Consider the following 23,613-nt stretch of genomic DNA (forward strand, 5'->3'; position numbering starts at 1 on the left):
GAATAATAATTGTTTGTTTGAAGCTGCATGATTTACAACCTGCATTACTTTTTTTGTTTTTTACTGATCGATGGAGTGATTATGTGAACATTACATTACTTCGCATCATTCAGCTGACACTTTAGTCCAAAGCGACCAACCAAAAGAGCAATGAACCATGAAGAGACTGCAGCAACACCAGCTCACTGAGCCAGGCTCTCAGGCTGCCATGGAACTCTCCCTGCTATCCAATGGGGTGCTCGTTGCACCAGATTGGAGCAGGAGAGGTTTTAGTTGAGGGTAGCTGAGTCCCATTCGGAGTGTGAGCGCAGTGGCTGATGCACAGTGAAGTGCACGTGCAATATCATTGGCACATAGCAATAACATTTTATTTTCAGCCCAAGTGAGTCGTTTCATTCACTCATTCAAAACTCAGATGTAAAATAGAAATAAGTACATTTTTATTTTACTGATTTATTTATTATTTCTGGAATGCCATTTAGACAAATGACTACTACAAATCTATTTTTAATAGTCATTAAACTATGACTAAATAAATAAAATAAAAGACTTATCCATTCAATACAATAAGTGTTATATGAAAGAGACCCTATTCTTCATTTGGTGGTGTCCCCTCTCCTGTAGTGTGCTCTATAAGTTTGTGTGCATGTAAATGGTCTGCAAAGGCTAAAATCCCTGTGTTCCCTCTCTCCCAGTTAGATTTTGAATGGAGGACTTGTAATTAAGTATTTTGAAAATTAAATATTGGTACTTTACTCAAGTAAAGAATCTGAATACTTCTTCCTCCACTGACCATCTAGTGCCACAGCTGATGAGCTTGTATTGAAGGTGATGCTTGTCTCTTGTTGCAGTGCTGCAGTGTGTGTGCAGCAGTCTGACAGAAAAGTATTCAAAAGAAAGACATGTGGGGATGATGGAGGTCCACAGCACAAACGTGAGGACACCTTAAGGACACTGGAAAGCTACGAGGATGCAGCAACTTTGCACACGATGAACTGTATGCGGGTCTTAAGTGGAAATGAGTGACAAATACTCAAGATGAAAAAGACTGGAGTCATTGATGAGTTGTCCCAAACCTTTTATTAAAGCAACAGATCATTTACAGAAAACTGACAATCCATCATTACTTCATAATAATTTATTCACTGTCATCAGTGTGTATCAGAACATGTGCTGAAACACTGAGGCGAAGAGGGGCAGTTTAACCAGCAGCAGCCTGTCTACTGCAGCGCTGTGGTGGAGCTTCAACACTCTGTCTGGGAGCAGCGCTGTCATCACAAGCCTTCCCTGCTGATCTCACATGATCACCCTCTTTCACCAGGTTGCTGTAGTGTGGATTTTGTTTTTGTTATTGAAGTAGCACAGCTCCTTTAACCCGTCACAAAATAGCTTATGGCTTTACAAAAAGCTTTTAAAGCATTTTCAGAAAAAAACTTTTTTTTATTTTATTTCTCCATGTCCTTTTAAAAAAATGTTCCTTTTAAAAATCTAGAAGCTCTCTCTTGGTAAAGATTGTAATCTTTAATGTTAAAAAGGTTTTACAGTTCACATTGACTTACAAAGTGTCAGGAAGTAGAAAAGACCAGCTAGTGGGCAAGACATTCTACAAAAACCACTTCTGCACCAGACAAACTATCTGGCGTCACGAGTCAGGAGCACAAATAACGTGGGAAGGCGACACCCTGATAGGAGAAAAAAATATAAGAGGTATGTTTTACCCGGCGTATCTTTTTCACAGAAGTGTTTACATTTTTTTACTGTAAACGTTGATCTACATATTGTTTATGGTCAGTATCACTACAGAAATGTGTTTTGTTTCCAGAGTGCTGCACCCATTGTTAGTGTCCAGATCATACCTGCTGTGATATAACAGGAGCTTTACCTGCAGACAGACCCCTCCCTGAGGACAGTCAGGTGCCAACACTTATGCAGCTTCAAAACACTTCTGCCATACGATGATGCAAGAGGAAGTTTTGATCTGTGATCTTCTGCTACCATGGATCAATGAAACACATTCTGACATCACAAAGGAAAGGGCAACAGGGACTAAAGAAAGTTTCCCTTTGAGCTGAACACCAGCCACTGAGGATGAAAACAAAGGGCTGGGGTCATTAACTGTCAGCGTGGTGTTGGCTGACAGGAACATGACGTCTGATCCATGTAACCCTGTGTGAGCTGTAGGGCCTTCACACAGGAGGCCAGATCACACAGGGTTACACGTTTCATGTCACGCTCCTGTAAATCCGTGGACACATCCACTCTTAACATCACAGTTTGAACCTAAAGAGCTCAACATTAATTAGAAATTATTCAAACAGATTTTTTTTTGTCTAGTTAGATGGTCTTGGTACTCATATCTGGAAAAAAGAAAAAAGAAACAGCTAGGATTCTACAGAACTCAGACACACAGAGAGGTAAAGGGAGATGCACAACCCTCCAGAAGACAACGTTTACAGCTCTCAAAAACGACTTCATGACACTAACGGCTCACACAAAGGTCTGACTAGTAAAAGAGACTTGCCAACACACAAGGACATGCTCACACACACACACACACACACACACTAACACACACGCTCTCTTCACATGCTAGCACACGGCTCATCCTGGATTCAACACATACTGAGTGGTAAATAAACGGCTGGGTGAGGAGGGGGGAGGGGGGGACAGACACCACCACAGCTTTGCATAGAAACACTGAGCAGAACTAAACACAGCTGAGTGGAATGTTCTCTGATCAGCACTGCAACAGAGGAGGCTGCAGCGTTCAGAACCAGAGGAGAGCTTCACATTTGACCCAGCTGACTGCACAGAGCTGGCTCAGTCTGACTGCTAAACACCGGCTCAGCTGCAGCCTCAGTTACTGGGCAACAGAATTCTGATGCAGGAAGCCAGACTACATCACTGAGACTTCAAAATAAAGTTCCAGCTCTACAGATTGGACTCTGCAGACTGCAGATGGAGCCGAGTTCACACTGAACTGAACCCCCCCTGACAACAAAGAAATGGACTATCTACTGAAAGAAAAACAAATGTTGATTCAAAAGAAAAGAAGGGTAAATCAGGAGTACCAGATCAGGGAACAATTCATAGATCATCACAAATGAACAGCAAAAGGAAAGTTTATGGAAGGTGTGAAAACATAGGGATGGGGAGAGTGTTGTCATGACGACTCAATTGTTTCTCTGGAGGTGGAGAGGTGCATCATCGCGCTCAGACGGTGCTGACGCAAGGTCAGTGGGTCCCTTCTCCGTCACCACGACGACCACGGCAGGCTCTACGTTTCTATGGAGAGCACAAACAGGAAGTTGAGGCTACTGATGCAACCAGGGTTCATACAGCTTACATAGAATAATATTTAATACCAACTTTAGAATAACCACAATAAAAAGAAAGAAAACATTGTCGGTTGAGGCTCATTGAAAATTAAAACAACCACTTTCTTGTTAGCATCCACAACCAGCTGATCTCAGATGTATCAACTAGAGGATGTAGGTTGTCTTGACAACACTGCAGGGCCATCCAAAGTGAGAGCTGTGTACGGGACTGGGCAGTAAGACACACTAGTTTCAGGTGAGGCTTGGCCTCCGCCAGGGCTCCATTTGTCACCAATCCTGTTTGTGATATTCGTGGACAGGATCTCTAGGCATAGTCGGGGGGGTTGCTTTTGATGATGTGCTTCTGATGGCGTCATCGGACTGCGACCTTCAGAGAGGCCATGGGTCTCAGCAGGAAACCAACTGACTGTCTACTCCACGTAGGGAATTGTGTCCTTACCCTAAGTGAATGAGTCCTTAATAGGCGCGTTCACACCAAGTACTTTGCGGTATTTAGTGCCGGCACTCAGTGCCCCGGCACTTATTACCCCAGGGCATTTAGTACAGATCGCGTTCACACCGGAGTACTTTTTCCTGAGGGAAGATTACGCAAATGTGCCGCTGACGTCACTTCGTCTTCTTCTGCTTTGGGTTTACTGGCAGGCCGCAAACAACTTCACGGTGTATACTGCCACCCGGAGTCCCCGGCCGGAAGTCCCCGGAGTTGGGGACTGGCTTCAGTAGAATGTGCTGGGACTCCCAGCAGCTTCTACTGAAGCCTTCCGAGTAAATCGCCAGAACGCCGACACCTCCTCATCTCCACCGCTCCCATGTTTTATTTTGTGTTGCCATAAGTTAGTCTCTCTGCGTTTGTGCGCTGGGCGAATGCTAATGCTAATGCGAGGATAATCAAATGGCGGCTCTACAAAACATTTCAGAGTTGTACGGGGCATGGTTTGCAATTCGCCCAGCCAATCAGAACTGGGGCACTTTTTTCCCCCAGGAAAGTACCATCTCTCAGCAGGCACTAAAAATGGGGGTAAAAGTTCCCGGCACTAAGTGCTCTTTTTGGTGTGAACGCGACATAAGGGGTACTAACGGAACTAAGCGCGAAAAGTACGGTGAAAAGTACTCCGGTGTGAACGCGGCTAATGAGTTCAAGTTATTGGGATCTTTTTCTTGAGTAAGGGGATGCTGGAGCATTGAATGGGCTGGAGAATCCGAGGTGCTCTACTACACCGTTATGATGAAGAGAGAGCTGAGACAGAGAAGTTGGGGGCCCTCTGCTGGAACTGCTAACCCTAACCTCCGCGACCCGACTTTGGGTAAGCCAATGAAGATGGATCGATGGATACCAGTAATTGTGATGTTTATTCATATATACCAAACATTCTCTCCTTTCAGCTTCCTAAGGTATAGATGTGTGTCCTGTTCACTCAGCAGTGGCGGACACATACAATAGAAATCCTCCCGATGAGCATGAATGTGAATAAAAACAATGTTTACCTATGGGCTCATCCTGGATCTGTTCCTCTGTCTCAAACACAGCTGCTGCAGAAAGAGACAAAGATGCACAAGTAAATCCACGAGATCTTAAACATATTGTAATGTTATCCCCTCACAAAGCCCGTGGCCCCATTTATGCACAGTGCATCCATCCTACGGTTGGAAGGCGTGTGCGATTGTGCCCACCTTCTTCTGCTGCCTCCTCTACTTCCTGTGCTTCTTCTTCTGCCTCTGAAGGTGGAACAAAGACATTTGAAAGCATTAACAAAGTGTTTGCTACGAGGCGCCTTGCAAACAGCCACCACACCGTGTTCAGTAAGAGGACATTTCCCAGACCTATGCAGTGTATTAAACAAAGATAATAATGTACACTGGCATACTTCCACACACTTCAGTATGGACCAAAATCCATAGATTTCACTGAGCCTCACAAAATGTCAAACAGATGATTCTTCTTTTAGATCATCAATATATATATAAGAGATACACCCCTTACTGCAACCGCTGGGGATGAGGGGAAAGGGGGACGGTAAGTGTCATCTCAAGGAAGTTACCATTGAACTGGCTAAAACCTACCACAGCCTCTTAAAGCACTGAAACACTTTGGTATGGTATAGAATGATCTATCTAATGTCTTCACTAGTCTGAGGAGTTCCCCTCTAATGTAATGATCTAACACTCCTCTAACTGGAAGGGAGTCACCGTCACACACTGGGTCTCTGGACAGTATCATACTCCTGCTTTACCTGGCTCTGTTCTCTCTTCTACTTCTTCTGGAGCTGCCTCTGTGTCGGCCTCCTCTTCCACAGCTTCTTCTGAAGATGCTGCCTCCTCTTCCTCCACAGGTGCTGCCTCCTCTTCCTCCACAGGTGCTGCCTCTTCCTCCACAGGTGCTGCCTCTTCCTCCACAGCTTCTTCTGTAGGTGCTGCCTCTTCCTCCACAGGTGCTGCCTCTTCCTCCACAGGTGCTGCCTCTTCCTCCACAGCTTCTTTTGTAGGTGCTGCCTCCTCTCCCTCTGCCTCTGCCTCTTCTTCCACAACTTCTTCTGATGGTGCTGCCTCCTCTTCTTCTGATGGTGCCGCCTCCTCTTCTTCTGATGGTGCTGCCTCTTCTTCAACAGCTTCTTCTAGAGGTGCTGCCTCCTCTTCCTCTGAAGGTGCTGCCTCCTCTTCCTTGGCTAAATCCTCAACAGCTTCTTCTGCAGACTCCTCTAAAGGTGCTGCCTCTTCCTCAGCGGGCTCTTCAGCAGCTTCATCTTCTTCAGCAGGCTCCTCAACAGCTTCCTCTTCCGCATCAACTTCTGATGCCACCTGTTCAGCAGCAGCCTCTTCCTCGGTGTCTTCAAATGCAGCCTCCACCTCTGCCACAGGTTCCTCCACAGCCTCTTCAGCGGCCTCCTCCTCCTCCTCCTCCTCCTCCTCCTCCTCCTCCTCCTCAGCTGGTTCTGTTGCCGTTTCCTCTTCAGCTGCAGCCTCCTCTTCTTGCTGGTCTGCCATCATCTCTTCCACCTCCTCTACCAGTTCAGCCTGGATCAAGCAATATTGTCAAAGAATGTTTATTTTAGCGGTTAGAAAAACATCAGCATATATCTGTCAATCAGGGATGGAACGCAAATGATCATAGCTACAGACCTCAGGGGCCTCCTCCACAGGGGCCTCCTCTTCCACAGCAGGAAGCTCCTCCTCTAGCACCTCTGGATCTTCCTCAATAACCTGAAAACATAATGATCCCCCAAATGCCATTAACAGGTTTACTTTAGTGACCAGACTACATAGGAGTATGATATAGAACTGATTACCTGAAGGGCCACACTAATCACTGCATGTTTTATCAAATAAGACTTGGCCTGTACCAACCTCCTCAGCCTCCTCAGCCTCGGGTTCCGGTTCAGCCTCTGGTTCAGGATCTGCCTCCGGTTCAGGTTCTGCCTCGGGTTCAGGTTCCACCTCGGGAGCTTCCTCTGGTTCAGGCTCTGGAGGAGGATGAGAGGGTTGGAGAGATTTACACACGTCACAGTTCAAGCCCAGCCTTTATTCTGAAGTCCATTTGAGACATCTTCAGTTCGTGAAAAAGACACAAAAAAAGATGGTAGAAATGTTTCTCACTGCCTAATGCTTCCTTCCACACCTGGATCTAAAACGCATTGATTATAGAGTTCCCAAAGACGACATTTCATACATACGATATCAAGAAAAGAGAACAGAATATTCCATCTATTCTCTCGTGAAAATACACATTATATTGAACCAGAAATCTGTTCTCTGCTTTTTCTAACTGCCTGAATTGAGGAATGATTTTCTAGCTCTTGTCACATGCAAACATTAGCACCCATTCACACTGAGGTACCTGCTGGAGGTGCAGAGGTGTCCTCAGCTACAGCAGCTTCAACTACATCCACAGGTTCAGGCTCAAAAACAGCTGTGGAGAGGGGGCGGATATGTTACGTTATGTCCGATCAAACTCAACGCTCAAGAGTGGTCCTTTATTGGCCACATGTCACTGAATGGAAATGACAATACATTTAAAAACATGGGAGATGTTTCAGATCATCAATAATCGATATACAACAAGGGAAGCTTTAACAGCCAACATCTCAGTAGAACTGTAAACATGTCATCCAACAGCATATCTTTTTGCAAGACACAACCCACCGGGACGTAATTTAACTTCTTCTCCACCCTACATTTCCAGTGCACAGCATTTGTGGTGGTATCCATATGTGTTCAGTGTTAGAGATAACAGATACTGATGAGCCAGCCATGCTGTTGAAACCTGTCACCTGTGACCATGTCCTATCAACATGTTCCTGTGAGGAACATTAAGTATAAAGAACATGTGAGGTACCTGGTGGGGCGGGTTCAGCTTCCGGAATCTTCACTGGGAAGGCAGCTTCTTCGCTACGGGAGGTTACCACCACAGCCTTCTCTTTCAGCCCTACATGAGATCAATCAATCAATGTTTATTTATATAGCCCAATATCACAAATGTTACATTTGTCTCAGTGGACTTCACAGTTTGTACAGAATATCACTATGACAATACGACACCCTCTGTCCTTAGACTCTCACATCGTACAAGGAAACACTTCCAGAGAAACTCCCACAGTTTAAAGGGGAACATGGGAGAAACCTCAGGGAGAGCAACAGAGGAGGGATCCCTCTCCCAGGACGGACAGACGTGCAATAGATGCCGTGTGTAAATTGAAAAGATAATACATTTACAACATAGGTAGTCCAAATGTTTGGAAATGCATGTGTCTATAATAAGAAGATGAATCCACGAGGATGTCAACAATCCTGTGGGAGCCATCAGGGAAGTAGGATGATGAGAGTCAGGCAGGACCAGTGATAGGTTCAGAGATGAATGCACATGTTGCTGCCACAATATACATGTACATTATAGACACAGGATACATAACCATAACTGAGTCTTCTGTCCTACTGAAAACATATCAGATCATATTAATTAATTATAGGGATGCACCGATACATCGGCCAGACATCGGCCGATGTTCGCCCTATTTACTGCCATCGGCAAATGATGTGACATTCACCGATGGCAGTCGACGATGCTTTTGTTATTTTTTTGTGCGTTCCGTCATAACATCTGCGGCACCCGTAGTTCGTTTATATATTAAAAATAAAAATAAAAAACATGTCGGCAGTGGGGGACTATTTCACCCAGAGATCCGCGATTTGCAAAAAGTGTTCCGTTGACACGGCCCGGGTATAATAAACGGGGCGCTCTCTCTCCCTCCCTCTCTCTCCTGACAGCCCGTCAGTATCCGTCTCATGCAGCTCGCCGATCCAGTAATGAGTGATCCGACAGTAAAGAAAAAATATATTCATAACTAGTGTAGGTAGCTTCAGAGGTAGATAAAATAGCTAAGTGTGATAGGTCTAACTCTAAAGGTGTGTTTTGCTCCGCTCACCGGTCCCCTCACAGCGGGCAGATGCAGGTCATCCACTGCGTACTTTCTAAACGGGGTACTATGATGTTATAACGAACTTGCTCAGCCTTTGAAATTGAAACCATTTTGCGAGAATTTGTTTTTCCTGGCAGAAAGTGGAATAACAACAGTGGAAAAAAATTACATTAAAACATCGGTATTGGCCAAATTGTTATTCTTAACATCGGCCAAGAAATGTAGCATCGGTGCATCCCTAATTAATTATTAATTCATCTGGATTTAAATATGCCACATGTATGATAGTGATGCACACTTATGAAGAAGAAACTAAATAGTGGGACATGTGGTGTATCAGAGAGGAACTTGTACAGGACCTTGGAAGAACCTTCGGAAGCTTCTCAACAGGACATTGGGTTTCTTTAGCGGACATAATCGAGTTTGATCAGATATCTCATGAACTCTGTAGTTATTAGAATAGGCTTAGGCTCAACGTTTGTGTTGCATTTCAACAGTTATTTTGATTGCCTAAACTGGCTGTTGGCCTTAGGTCATGCGGGTCCATAGTTTGATCTGATTTGCTGTGCGTCTTGCCAACATGCACTCCAGCGATTCCACAGACAGAAGATTGGAGTTCACATTAGAAAGGAAGCACTTGCAGGGATCATAAAACTTTATTGACAAAATAAAATAAAACATAATTGGTTATGAACACAAATCCCCCTACATTTAGAAAAGCTCAAAAATGTAAACATCATTAGAACTACATATCATACTGAAAAAGAAATGTCAGTGCTTGTTTTGCATTATGCAGTTTTTTATCCTTTAACAAACAGTACAGACCAAAACAAATCAAACTATTACTTGTTATTCCCAAATAATTCCCCAAACGTGTAGCAACTGTGCCAGCTCACTACAGCCTATTTATCTTTTGTTAAAGGTTATTGCAGTCCCTTAAAAGTCACTCCCGCTAGTCTATTGACCAACACAAGCCTTTTTAGCTAGAAAATTACTTTATAAGATCCTTTTGTTGAAAAGGTTCAACACACAGCTCTGGCATCATTTGAAATATGTATAGTGCCAATAACAGTGTTTCGACCATCATATCATCTCTCTTCATTTCTGGCCTTTTCTGGCAGATTTCTCAGCTTTGCTCCCCTTTCGTTTGTCTTTGGCATTCTCTTTCCCTCTCAACTTGTCTTCGTCCTGTGCCTTCTTTACCTCCCCCTCCCTATTACTCTCGGATTTCTCCTCTTTCTCCTCCTTGATTTCCTCATCCACTTGTTTTGCTTTTTCCTTCCTTAGTTTCTCCAGAGCCTTCTTCATCTCTTCTTTCTCCATATTCTCCTCTTCCACTTGCAGTCTCGTTGCAACTCGTTCCTTCACTCTGGCTCTTATTTCGTCTCTCCCTAGCTCCAGCTTCTTCTCCTCCTCCTCTTTGGCCAGGAGCTGTCTGACCTCAGCCAGAGCCAGCTTGGCGATCTTCTTGGCCTCCACACGTTCGTGGATGATGGTCAGCTGCTGCTTCAGAGCCTCACGAAGCTTCCTGCCCACATCCTTAGTTGGATAGGATTCTGGGAATGGATGGGCAACAAATTGTTGGATGTTCACCACTTCCAGACTGACCAAGACCATGCTCAAATTCACTCAGTTACTGGAAAACAGCACGCACGGAACAGGCATGTGCAGAACCAGAAATCGGTTCATTCCATACTGTTGCGTTCACCTCCAAGCAGTGAGTAGACTTCTACATCACACTGGTATGTTACTCAATTTAAAACGGATGCAAAATCGGATTTACACCGGTTTGTTAAAAATATGACCAACATTAGTGTACTGAAGAGAAACCCATGTTGACCCTAGTGGTGTTCTAATCAGACATTTTTAAGTCAATCTTCACTTGAAAAATCGGGTTAATAACTCCATGATTATTAACAAGCTTTGTGAGAGGTTGGATCTTATTCCATTAGTGTGGCCCAGTGCAAGAGCACATGCTGCAGGAGGATACCTCTCTCTGATCCTGCCCCGGCGGCTGCTCCTCCAGCTTTCTCATCTGATGTTGCAAACAAACAAGAAGTTACAACACTGGGACAGTTTCCAGGTTATACCTTTGTAGTGGTCACACTGTTTGTAGAGATCAGTCCATTAACACAAGTCGCCACCAGTTGCACAATAAAGCATATCTCAGCCTCGAGCTGAAGCAAACCACACTGATTCTGTCGCAGAAGCCACTGTTGTTATGTCGTCTTAACTTGGCCATACATCAAGGAGATAAACTCAACCTCAGCTGTGCAGAATCTGACGAGCGCATGGTATAGTCCTTTTTCATAGGATGCCTCAGTTCTATCATAAAGCAGTCATGGCAATTACCAGGAACAAGAATTGTGTTAATATGAACTATGGCTCACATCAAACGGACACAGTCAGCAGCTCACCTAAGCCTCGAGACGATGCGCTCACTGTCACAGTTAAAAGAAAAGTCATCGCTCATCTGCTGTTTCTGTGCCATGAAGGAGCGCACAGTTCATGTTGTTATCCTCGTCCTTAGAAATACTTTATTTAGAAGCTTGTTCTTTTTATTTCTTTATTTAAAAAAAGGAATGGGTTAGGGTCCTGTTAGAGTGGATATGGAATGATGTTAGTCACTCATCTTCCAGTGTTTGTTTTTGTGCATCAATAGCATCATGTAGATGATTCTTTAGAAAAGCTGTAGCTTGAATCCAGAGCAGGAAGAACCCATTTCTTCATCAGGTTTCTTCCATGCATTCAACAGCCATCAAGTTCATTACACACACCCCGTGTCATAATAGAGTGAAGCTTAATGGATCAAACGTGCCTCTCCTCTGCATCACCTGCCCGTTCTCTCATTGTTCACACAGAACAGAAACAAACTGGAGGGGTACCAATAGAACATGAGTGTATTCTACTTGTGCACAGCCACAAACTGAACTAAACAAAACAAGTTGGCTTCATGGCTGATAACTAAGTAATCACATGAGTAAGACATGTGCATTATATGTAAAAAAGAAGAATGGAACCAAGGGATCTAAATCAAATCAGCATTTTGACTAGTCAGAGGGGAGGCGGGAGAGAAACAAGAGAAGGTACGTTTTAGGCATACGTTAGGCAGCGTGGGAATTAAGACATAGTAAGAAAAGCACATGAAATTAAAAACATTTACAATGGCTTGGTTCCATTTTGTGGAATGGCCCTAAAATGCTATGGCATGTCAATGTCTGCCATTTAAAAAAATAAGTTATATATGCTGTTATCTAGCAGAGTAATAGCATAAGACAAATAATATGAAGCTTGACTCTATTATTAAAAAACTTTGCGCCATTTATGAGTCCAAGGCCCCCTATTTCCCTCCTGGAATAAGCCTGCATACTCAACCTTAACTTTTAAAATAGATTGCATCAATTACTTGTGGCAGAGAACCATCACTATAAACGCTAGTCCACCTCCAGATGTTGGCAGGAGGTCAGCTTTATAAATCCAATTTGTTCTCATCCAGACACACTTTATGTGTTAAGGGTCCGAGGAAAGGCTGAGGATGTGTTCATTGCATGCAGCAATAGGAGAAAGGGACAGTGGAGCAGCTGTCCAAGTGGAAATTGCATTCAATGTTTTTAATAGTTTTAACACATTTGTGCCAAAGAAATATATGTTCTAAAAAAAAGTGTTCCTGAGTATCGTGTTCATATCCCAGCTCGTTTGTCAAATTTGACAATATCTTTTTTTAAAACCTTTGATTGGTTGAGCTTATAACACAATGTTGGACTGGACATTCATATCTAAAGAGACTAGCTTGGTCAAGTTTCCAAAACTCTCTAAAGTCAGCAGAAAAATGATTTTGTCGATGTATCTGTTTGCACCCTGCAGTTGGAAATTGCATTCGAGGATAAACGGGCTGCTGCAGTTGAGTAGAGGCTATTGGTTATGTAGGCCGACTATGACAATCTTCTGGCCCTGATATCCATTATCATTTGCTCCTCTTTTTCTGACCCCCCGGTCATCTTCGTCCTCCTCGTCGTCCTCCTGTGCCTCGTAGAGTCCTCCTGAGGCACGGTACTCCTCCTGCTCCTCCTCCAGGTGTTCCAGGGGGTTTATCAGACCGTACAGGAAAGTGAAGAAACTGTCTAACCAATCAGAGCCGCCCTCTTCCACTTCTTCTAACCAATCCAGAACCTCCGATTCCCCCTGACCATCGCCCTGACTGGTCAGGCCTACGCAAACAAGAGGGGAGGTGGGGGGGGGGGGGGGCATGTGTGGATGGAGGGTAGAGTTTGTGGGCACAACGTTTGGAAGTGAGATGGAAAGGAAGTGGAATAAACTTTAAAACAAAATAAAAATGGCAGGAAAATATATGGGGGAAAAGACATGTAATGATATAATGTCAGAGGGTTTAGAGCAGAGGGGAGGTGGAAAAGAAACAAGAGGAGAAGGTAAGAGAAGTTTTAGGCGTATGTTAGGCAGCGAGGGAACTAACAAGGCATTATCATAAGCAGCTGGGTCTGGCTGACTACACATCACTGGTCAATCAAATTAATTGACAAACTGTATGACTGAATGTACTCTTATATAAATATGGAAGTTCAGCTCACACTATTTATCATGTGGAGACAGCCTAAAAATCATAGACGGGTTAACTTTAGCTAAAAATGTACTTTTACTGTATAGCCACGTTTGTACCAGCCATTGCCATAAGTGTGTGTTATTACACAGATTTCCTATGGTTCTATAACATTTTTTTTTTTTAAATCTATGGAGGGACGGACTCATACACAAGACAAAGAAGAGGAAACAAAAGGTATCAAAATAAATGTGAAAAGGAAAATATATGTATTGGAGCATGCATAACAATGCCATGAAGCAAACTGTGAGATTGAAGTGTTTACAAATTGTTAGAGCTTATTAGTGTAGGGGTGGTATGGATGATGGATTGCTGGAGGGATAGAAAGGCTGGAAGTGGGCGGGGCTTAAGTTCCACCTTTTGCCTAGAACTTTCTATGAGAACAACTGACAAAACAGAGCAAAAGCTGGAACGCAAGTACCTCCGAAAGGGAAGATTCAAGCAAAGATTACTGCGCGTAATGATAGCATTCTAAATGTTTTCTTTAAGAGCCAAATAGTTAGTTTTTTGAATATTGCAAAACAAGCAAAGTGTTGTCTGTACATTCAAATATAGCCTAGTACACGTGTGAGATGTAAAGATTGAGACAAAAACAATCTGTGATTCTCATGCCTGACTAGAGCCAGAGGAAAGAGAGCAGTATACTAGGCACAACATATTCATATGAAATAGTGGTACAAAAATATGAATGTTTTATATTCTATGCAGTTCAACATGTTGACTCTTGTATTGGAATGAAGCCATTTGCATACAGCTCTGGTCCAACATGTTAAGCTAGTGTACAGCATTCAGTATGTTGGAGAGTCATATAACTGAACACAGAAATGTGTCATGCAGCAGGCATCACATGGGGAATCACAGTACCCAGGACACACTGAAACCTACACTTTATCATCTTCTCCTAGTTGTCTTCAAAGTGTCATATGAATTATATACAATGAAAATTAGCCAGAGGAACTCATTAGGTACATGTGAGAAAACTGTTAGCCATAAACTCCTCCGGTGACCTTTCGTTAAAAAGGGGACAGGAGCACCTACCTTCTTGTTGTGACCTTAGTTTTAAGAATCTTACACCAATTTGGACTTTAATACTCTTTTCAATTAGAGACATTCAAAGTGGGTTAATTAAGATAACAAAGCAGTTACAGAAACACGCAACCCTGCACAGAGGTACTGAGGTAGGAAGGATTTGAGGAGTTGGCTTTTCATTGATGAGATTTTCTCTATGATACCTGCCAGCTTTTTAATAGTCAGTCATGCTAGACAAACCCAAATCACTGTTAAATGTAATTAAGGAACACGAAATCATGTGGCCAGCAATGCTCAAGCAAGTATGTTCCGCTTGCATGATGACTGGGGGTCAGGCACCTCGTCCCCATAATGCCGTGAGAAGCTCCAGATGTTTGGCACTGGAGACAGAGATTCCACTAATGCAAAGCACTGATCGTAAACACCAACATTAGTTGTAAATTAGAGATGAATCAACTTGCCTAGCAGAACTTTAGCATCCTCGACATCAAAATCACCATCGCCATCTGTATCGTATGCGACCAGTTTACCTACAGCAGTAACAAACACATGTAGACTTACAGTTTGTACTCACAGGAGAAATCAAGACACAGCTTTACTATACATTGACATGCACCATTCCACACAGACAGACACTCAAGACATGCACCAAGCTTATCTTAACTCTAGTATCATTCATTAAACCACATTCATAGTGGCTGTGCTCTTTGTTTAAATGGGTATATCAGCAAAGGTTACAACCAGCTTGGTGAATGTCTTTAAATGTGAGGGGGGTCAAGATATAGTGATAGAGGGTACTAAAACAGAGGCAACAGAAAGGGGGTTCATGCTAGACATGTCTTAGAGTAAACAGAAAGCAATATGACACTGTTGGATATAAACAGTGTGTTATAGAGTGGTGCAGGGATGACGTAGTTACCCGGAAGTAAACTGCTGGTTCCCATGACAAAAAAGCAATGGGATTTCTCCATAGGATTTTGGAAAATAGCTCAAAATAAGGTCTGTGGAAAACGAAGCTGTTTGATAAATGCATGTTTTGTTCAGCTGGATAATACCCACATGTATAACCTACTTTTATAATTTTCCAATCATAAATCTTATCGCCAGAAGCAAAATGCTAACATTATGCTATAATCGAACTACAGCAGGGTCGCTGCTTCAACGTCACGCCAACTTAAGATCCATATTCAAAAATACAGATTCTAAATTGTACAAGTTGAAGCGTTTGTTTGAACAGTTAGCAGGTACTTGCTTTCAAGCAGAACAGGGCAAACAAACTTAGAGGAGTGTTTACGTGTTCGGCGTAATGACGTACAACGTCCTCCACAACTTCTGTAGTCCTATTCAGCCACTTGGTAACAACCATCGTTTTTCAGACACGTAAACTCTTCAAAAATCACCAGTGGGGTCACTGCTGATGGATTTAATGTCCTAGAACAAAACGTGATCCGTCTCTTCAATTTGTGTCAAACAGACCTTATTTCCAGCTATTTTCCAAAATCCTATGGAGAAATCCCATTGGCTCTGAGACGAGGGAACCGGTAGTAAAATGCTAACTCACTTCCTGTTTTAGGACTCGTTCCTGCACCACTCTATTAACAGCTGAAACAGAAGCCCTGGATCTAAAGCAGTAACTGACAAATTGTCATTCTCTTTATTATATTACTGTCAGGCACAAAGAAAAGTTAGTTTAATAGAAATAGTTATCAATAACTCTATTTCAAAACAATTCTTAAGAGAATGGTACATCTTTGTTAACATTTATTATACCTCCAATTGTGATGTTGCGTAAGTGACAAACATAACATTTGAGATAGGCGCACCCTACAGGACAGGGATAGGACTTTCTTCTCCAATTGTCATTATAGCTACTTCTAAATAATCTTCCAACAAATACATAACATGAAGCTCAGATCCATGCATCACAGTCAAGTCTTAATATGGCAGCCACATTGTTGTCACTTCAATGGGTTTCTAATGTAGACCCTAAACCTTTTATGACTGGCCTCGTCTAAGAATACTTCAACACAATAGACCTGTGTAGAGTTCCTTTACCATTACTACCAGCCAGCATAACCTAACACTGTTGAAAAGGAGCGTCTCCATTTTTTAGATCCAGGGCTCTGAGAAGTGTGTAAGGGAGTGAGGACAATATTTTGAGAGGATAATCACCACAGACAACAATCATTCATGTAAATACGGGTAATAGAAATATGTCAGTGATTTTTACCTTGCAAGGCTTCAGACAGGTTAATTTGTAAGCCCTTAGCCTTGTCTGCATGCAACAAAAAAAAACATACACATTGGAGCCTTAGCTAGATTAAGAAATAAGACACAAGAGATCCATAATTCACAAATAAATAATTGAAAATTAATAATTAAGGATGCCGATTAGTGAGAGACAGTATCCTGTGATAAGAAATGACAGACATGCATCCACAGTAGAAATCAGGAAATATAGATGAGGTTTTAATTGATGGTCCACACGCTACAGACCTGAGGGATAACAATGTTTGGTGTGGGAAAATAGAGTGTTTCTGCAATGGTGCTATAATAATGTTACCATGTAACCGTTATCAAATTAAAAAAACTTTACAATCAAAAGATGAAAATGGTGATGTTCTATAAGCTATGACATTTATATGCCCACGTGTATTCAAAGACTAAACTAACATTGACTGGTGTTCTTTGACCAATTTCTTTCTTCACTTGATTTGAGAGACTCATGTTATCTTTTTCAGACAGATTTGAGAACCATTTTCATAAATACGGTGTATTGAAGTAGACTAATGTCAGGTTGGGAATTACTGCTCAGTGTATCCTTTCAGCTGGCAGCTGATGAAGGGTGTGGGTTGAGGATAAGCACTTTAGCGACACAAAAACACTCAAGTAGGAGGTCAAATATACGCCTATGCACAGAGCTGCATAGGCGTATGAACGACTGTACATTTGTAGAACACTGTTGGAAACACTGCTTGTTATGTGACAATGGTAAATCATAGTCAGACTGGTTCTTATTCAGACAGGTGACAGATGCACATGTATGTAGACAGACCTGTATGTGAGGGGAGAGAAATTCCATAGGGCTACCACACCTTTTCAGCAGCGTGCATGAAGTGTGAGATAATGCAGAAAGACACTGTCAGCTACTCTTTAACACACACATTTGTGAGGCAGCCAATACTCACCGAGGACTCCCTGATAGTCGACCAGATCAAAGTAGACCACAGCTACCGAGGTCCACACACCCAGCAGGGCCAGGACAATGAACCAGGTGAAGAAGCTGCTGCTGGACCCAGAGTCAGCCTTCTTCCCATTCTTATTGGCTGATGAGGTTTTGGTAGCATCTGCAACCAAAAGCCAGTAGATGATGTCAGGGTCACATTCAAACTCAAAGTCATGCTGTACATTCAAGATAATAATGTCACAAATCTATCAAAAACCAATATCAGCTAATGCATCACTCGCACACTATGTGTGTGTTAGTGTGCACATCTTCATATAAACAGTTTTTAAATGTTTAAGTTGGCAGCCAATGTTAGTTGCATCACAGAGGGAACACTACCAATTATATAAAAGGCTCAATGTCTTACCAAAAATAACCCTGTTAAAATATATTGTTAATCTGGGATGAGCTTAATTGGTTAACCTTTGCGCCGCCATCTCTTGACCTTTTTCCCACCATAATTGTTAAAACCCTTTCCTTGCTTTCAAACAGGAGGAGAACTAACCAAGCTTAGGTGGAGAGACCTGATGGACTATAAGGGAAGTGTTACATTCAAACATGGCTTGTCTATAAGGAATCATGTCATCACCTGCATCTGCAATAATCCATCAGAACTGGCTTGAGGGAAAGGCTATGAGGTGATGGAAACATAACAAAGCCAAAACAAGTTGTCCCATGGGTGCTGAAGTCCCACAATGCAAATGTGAAAAAGACTGCAGCTAAGAGAATGAACAGGTGTTGGAGTCTGTTACATGGAGCGAGGTCAAGCGTTATGCAACCGACTTCAACACACATAGCTCACAGTACTTGGCATAGCAGGGTATATTAAAATCTACAGTGTAACATTGCAGTTTAACCTCAGTCTGAACAAAAACATAACACTTACTACTTAAATATCATAACTAACCTAAATGTTAACCCATTATTTGGTTACATATTACCATCCAAATTGTGTGTAGTCTGACAAATACCCTCTGGGCTAAAGAGACAGACATCCATATGAAAAAGTTCAAGTTAAAACGGCACTATGTTCCTCACTGAATCCATCAACTAGCAACCAACCGCCAGCCCCCCCCCCCCCACAATGAACTCCAGCCATCGAAGAAACCTCGTTAGAAGCCCTTGAACGAAAGTTGCCTTCACCTTGCGTTACCCCAGCTATCAACGTGGGGATCGCCGTGACAACAGGAGATGTAACGGACTCAAGCAGGATGGCAGGATCCCCCATCACTGCCCACTAACTGAATAAACGCAAACTGGCAGCAAAGACAGCTAACAGCATCTGCGTCGTCTTCTCTCCGTCTGACGCTCCCCTCTTTCTCTACTGCTCATCTGTCAGTTATCCCTGTGCTCTGTCACTTTTTTCTATGAGCCCGATTCAGCTCTGGAGGTCAAAGTCAGCTATATATAGTGCTGTTGGACCAGCTGGCCCTGACAAAAAGGGAGAGAGGGACAGGCTACCCAGCACTGCCAGTTTTAAAGGACAGCCCCTTTCTCCTTAATCAGGAACTTTTTACAGTCAAATAAAACCAAATAAATTGATTTCCAGTTCTACCTAGGAATGTCACCGTCAGTATATCAGTTCTAAGTCTATGCCAAAAGTCAGAGAATCTGATGGTCCTTGAAGGCAGGGGCAGAGGGGCTGGAAGCGGTTCATGTCCCACTGTTCCAGGGACCGTAAACAATGTCTTTGGAATCTGCACTGGCAGACTTCAATTCTTATATAAACTCAACAGAGAGGCGAAGTCTCTATGGGACCTTATTTCGGAATGCACCACCTGAAAAAAACACACCAAAAAACCATGCAATAACATACCACTCTGTTCTTCTACACACTTCATTCTCATTAGGACCACAGCAGCCAAGTCACAACTGTGCACACACGTGCACACTTTTTCTTCAAACTAATGGAAGCCTCTCTGCTCAGCGTATTCTCTGTGTAGCTCAGAACTCATTGTGGAGGCAGAGCAGCTCCTCTTCTCTCTTATCTAAGGCTGCTGTGCACCGCCTTCACTCACTTCTTTCCTTCTGGCTTTAACATGCGTACATGTTCATGTGTGTACATAAGGTTTTTATGTCTTTTAACATCATTTCAATCACATTCACTAGGCTAAGACACTGTAGACCATTACCCAACTATTCATAAAAACAGGTCTTTTGGAAAAATGTGGACCAGAAGAAGGCCATTTGGATGTTTTTAATATTTGTTTAAAGGGTCTCATAACACCAAACTACTACATTTTCTAACTGAGGATCGGCGAGCCTAGCAGGTAATGACTTCCACTCCTTTAGTGCAGAACCATAATGACAGTACCCTGCGACAGTGCAACAACAGGTCAAACAGTACAGCAGCAATTTCTGCCTTTAAAGTTTCAAGTATTTCCAACATCAGAGAGGACAGTCGTTTTACACCATCACAAAACAGACTTGTAATGGTCATGTTCCACTCCTGCTACACGACACATCAAACATAGCTACAGTCAACTCACTATAGACTATATTAGTAATGCTGGATAAACCATGCTTTACTTTATGTTAACATTTTAACTTGTTAAGAATGATTTTTAAACTAAAGAGAACCCCATCTTTTGCTTTACATTTTGGGTTCAAAAGAGCAATATTATTATAAAATCTAGGGATGCTCCGATCGATTGGCCGCCGATCGATATCGGCCGATACTCCCTCTCTGCCGATCGATCGGTGCTCTCTAAAAACTCAGATCGCGAGAGCCGATCACATGACGTAAAATACATGACACTTTTCTCTGTGCGCGGCAAAACAAGCTCGCCAAAATGGCTTCACCAGTCTGGCAGTATTTTAAGGTGTCAGAAAATGACAATAAAATAGCGGTATGCAACGTGTGTGTGAAGCAGAAATCCTGCAGCTCCACCCGCTGTGACGGACCGGTGAGCGGAGCAGAACACACATTAAGAGTTAGATCTAACACACTTAGCTATTTGATCTACCTCTGGAACAAGCTAAACTAGTTATAAATATATTTATTCTTCACTGTCGGGTCGCTCATTACTGGATCAGTGAGCTGCAGGAGATAATGACAGGCTGTCAGGGGAGAGAGAGAGGGGGAGAGAGGAAAAGAGAGCGCTTCCGCTCATTTCTCCCGTGTTATTATCCAAAGTTAATGTAAACTTGAATAATGTACTTCATTTTAATGTAATAATTATGTTGGTTGTTGTTTGTGGAAGCGCCAGTGAATGAGCCCCATTAACTGAGTTTTAAACATCACTTTAAATGGAAGATCCCCATAGGCCCCGCCCACTCGATCGGATCGGCGATCGGTATCGGCCGATACTGATTCCGGCGATCTGCCCCAAAATTGGCGATCGGAGCATCCCTAATGAAATCCATAAAAATTGTCGTGTATAATTGTACCTCTTCATTTCCAAAAACTGTAGCACCAAGCCAACACATGGGGATGTTTCCATCTAAATTACATTAAAAACACACTCTTGCACATGCCAAGAACACGACACAGCATCACACATCAATCCAAGACTGACAGATCAGGATTTTACCCTTTCAGCTGTGTACCTCTTAGCCACGGCAAGGCCTTTGGAGGGGGGATGGGGAGCCTGAGGGATTTAATTGATGTATAAAGTAGAAAATAAAAAAAGATGTAACGAGGTAAAAGCCAAAAGTTAATGGGCTAAGACAAATAAAGCTAAGATTTGAGTAAAGTGCAAATATCTACTAATGATTACAATTCCATCCCTCTTGTATTCTCACAGATCAATGGATTCAATGAAGCATAAAATCAGCACATCTACAGATATTCAAGAAGAATGTCGCTAAACGGTTTGTTGGGATGTTCAAAAACACCTGGCATACAATTCAATGTTTATACTCCATCAAGATGTTCTGTTAGAGCCAAAGTCATGTGCAGCAACAAGACTAGATATGAACCAAATTTAGGACATTAAGCTTCCACATGAATACTTGTGTTAATCATTCTTGAATTGTGTGTCACACACAAGTTTAATTTAATATATCACACGTGTTGTTCATTCAGAGCAGTCTCCCCCCTATAAGAGCGTTGGTGTTGCCGCTGGTTTCATTGTGCTCCCAGTGAGGGGGCGTGGCCAGTGAGAAGACGGAAAACTGAACATTTTGTTCCCTGGATGTTTCCAACCAACACTGCCCTTTGATCCGCTACAACAGGAGACGTTATGACATCTGAGATAAAGCTACAATCAGTCAAACTGATTTACCGTCGGTGTGCCATAATGAGCCCGTGTATCTGAGTGTGCTGTGTAGCGCGCTGCACGTCGTCAACACATGCAGCCAAATGTTTTCACAAACCATGATTTGTTATATAATAATATATCTAACTTTTATATTTTATGTGCGCTTTGCATAGTACTGCTGTAGTATCCGGATAGTCACCTTATGTTGTAGTATAGGAGGACCTTACAGTCCTGTGTGGCTACTGTACAGGACATAGTGTACCAAGTTGGCCATACTAGCCTCTTGTATTAAGTATGAACACATTACGGAATCATCTACACACAGTACATCAGCACGGTAAGTACAATAATAATGCAAAAATGCACCCCCTCCCAAGTCCCCTGCCAAGGAGCTTTTACACAATATGTCTGCAGCCTGTGTTTAAAAAGGGATACTATAATGGGAATAAACTGCGACATGACGAGTCTGTTATGGACTTAAGATACGTGCAAGGTAATTAAAGATTCACTGTATTTGGAACGGTGTGAAATATTCTGCCCAAGAACCGAACGAGTGCATATACGGGGGTACAATGGGGACCCCCAAAGAGCCACGTATATGCTACACCACCGACGTATATGCTACACCGCCGAAGCCTCTCATACTGACACGTGAGCATTTAGAAGAGTGACTCGTCCTACACTGGGGGCGTGGTGCCCCGGGGGGGCACACAGACTCGCAATGCTGGCTCAACTGGTCCCACTGCTGGAGCTGAGGGGCCTAACGTCCCGGTGTCAGCCAGGCAGTGTGGCCCATTCTCCCGGCAGGCTGCAGCAGACCCAGCTGCTCCTCACAGAGCCAGAGTGCTCAGTAGGGAGGCGGGACGCTGCTAGCTTGTCTTGCTAATACAGAACTCATTTTGAAACATGTAGGCAGAGCTAACGTTGGTAAACTCTAATCTGTGACGTAGCTAGGCAGCCCTGCACGGTTAATGTTACGTTAATTTGTGGACGCATTAATAACAGGAAGCTTAGAGACACAGTGTGTACGTGCTCCATAAACCCAGCTTAAGTGACGTTCCCGTTAAACCGTTTCACTCGCACGGAGCACCTAGCACGTCGTTAACAGTTTCTAAAGGTAGACGAAGCTAGCTAGCAGGACCAGGGCCCTGAATGAAAGAACAGCTTGCTAACAGATTCACTTCAGAGGCCTGCAGTGAGAGCGGACGGCTGCAGCATCATCCCACCAGTACCCTGCGCGAGCAACAAAAGCAACTTACCTTTGGGCTTCGCGTTCACTTTAGCGTTTTTTTTAGCAGCCATGGCGGATATCAGTTCGCAGGGCAGGTAGACGTCTGAGGGAGAGCACTACAGCGGCCGGAGGCTCTACTTCTAGCAGTGAAAAGAAATACAAAAAAATCTCCTGCCTCATAAAACCCAGCGCCACCCGTCAACCTCAGGAGTGACAGCTCTCTAAACCAATGAAAGACCCAGTCAACACAAATGGGCGGAGCAGGAGAATGATTGAACCAGTCGATGTGAAGAGGCGTCTCATTTATTCAATCGTGTGGATAGGGAGGCGAAGTCCCGCCCATCTACTTCCGAGCCATGGGTCTTATCTCTGCCCTGCCCCCCCCCCTCTGGAACGTGGCAAGATGGAAGACCCTTTCTCTCTCCACACTAATGTTTATTTAAACATCAGAATCCACGCACAAACATGTCACAACGTAACATGTAACATTAAAGATAGTTTGACAGGGCAATAACCCTCCTGCCGTCAAACTCATTTTAATATGGGCTTGCAGTAGAGTAG

At 43.2% G+C, this 23,613-nt stretch overlaps 2 protein-coding genes across 5 annotated transcripts; both read right to left on the minus strand.

The window, feature by feature from the left end:
- Positions 1-1,061: 1,061 nt before the first annotated feature.
- LOC117473703 (retinitis pigmentosa 1-like 1 protein) lies at positions 1,062-23,247 on the minus strand. Of its 4 annotated transcripts, none has more exons than XM_034119472.1 (12): positions 23,081-23,247; positions 17,582-17,740; positions 16,624-16,668; positions 14,855-14,923; positions 7,669-7,758; positions 7,171-7,242; positions 6,681-6,796; positions 6,456-6,536; positions 5,570-6,350; positions 5,010-5,054; positions 4,824-4,865; positions 1,062-3,285 (listed from the first exon to the last, which is right to left on the minus strand). In XM_034119472.1, the coding sequence occupies exons 1-12, from the start codon at positions 23,121-23,123 to the stop codon at positions 3,278-3,280; spliced, it is 1,551 nt and encodes a 516-aa protein (XP_033975363.1). In that variant the 5' UTR covers positions 23,124-23,247; the 3' UTR covers positions 1,062-3,277. The 4 variants fall into 4 exon arrangements, with proteins under 4 accessions (XP_033975363.1, XP_033975354.1, XP_033975371.1 ...); XM_034119463.1 differs by having other exon boundaries at positions 4,824-4,868; XM_034119480.1 differs by lacking the exon at positions 16,624-16,668 and having other exon boundaries at positions 4,824-4,868.
- On the minus strand, positions 8,109-14,848 carry LOC117473726 (legumin B-like). Its single transcript, XM_034119501.1, has one exon. It carries the CDS (start codon positions 10,364-10,366, stop codon positions 9,848-9,850), a length of 519 nt encoding a protein of 172 aa, XP_033975392.1. The 5' UTR covers positions 10,367-14,848; the 3' UTR covers positions 8,109-9,847.
- Positions 23,248-23,613: the final 366 nt, after the last annotated feature.

The sequence above is a fragment of the Trematomus bernacchii genome, unplaced genomic scaffold (genome assembly GCF_902827165.1).
Source record: "Trematomus bernacchii unplaced genomic scaffold, fTreBer1.1, whole genome shotgun sequence".
In the NCBI taxonomy this organism is placed as follows: domain Eukaryota; kingdom Metazoa; phylum Chordata; class Actinopteri; order Perciformes; family Nototheniidae; genus Trematomus; species Trematomus bernacchii.

Bases quoted from the DNA above. Each gene is read 5' to 3' on its own strand.
- LOC117473726 (XM_034119501.1), bottom strand. From the start codon at position 10,366: ATGGTCTTGGTCAGTCTGGAAGTGGTGAACATCCAACAATTTGTTGCC.
- LOC117473703 (XM_034119463.1), bottom strand. From the start codon at position 23,123: ATGGCTGCTAAAAAAAACGCTAAAGTGAACGCGAAGCCCAAAG. The intron at 17,741-23,080 runs GTAAGTTGCTTT...TTTTGGTTGCAG, and splicing joins AGTGAACGCGAAGCCCAAAG to ATGCTACCAAAACCTCATCA. The intron at 7,759-14,854 runs GCAAGTTGATTC...GATCTCATGTAG, and splicing joins GGATGCTAAAGTTCTGCTAG to GGCTGAAAGAGAAGGCTGTG.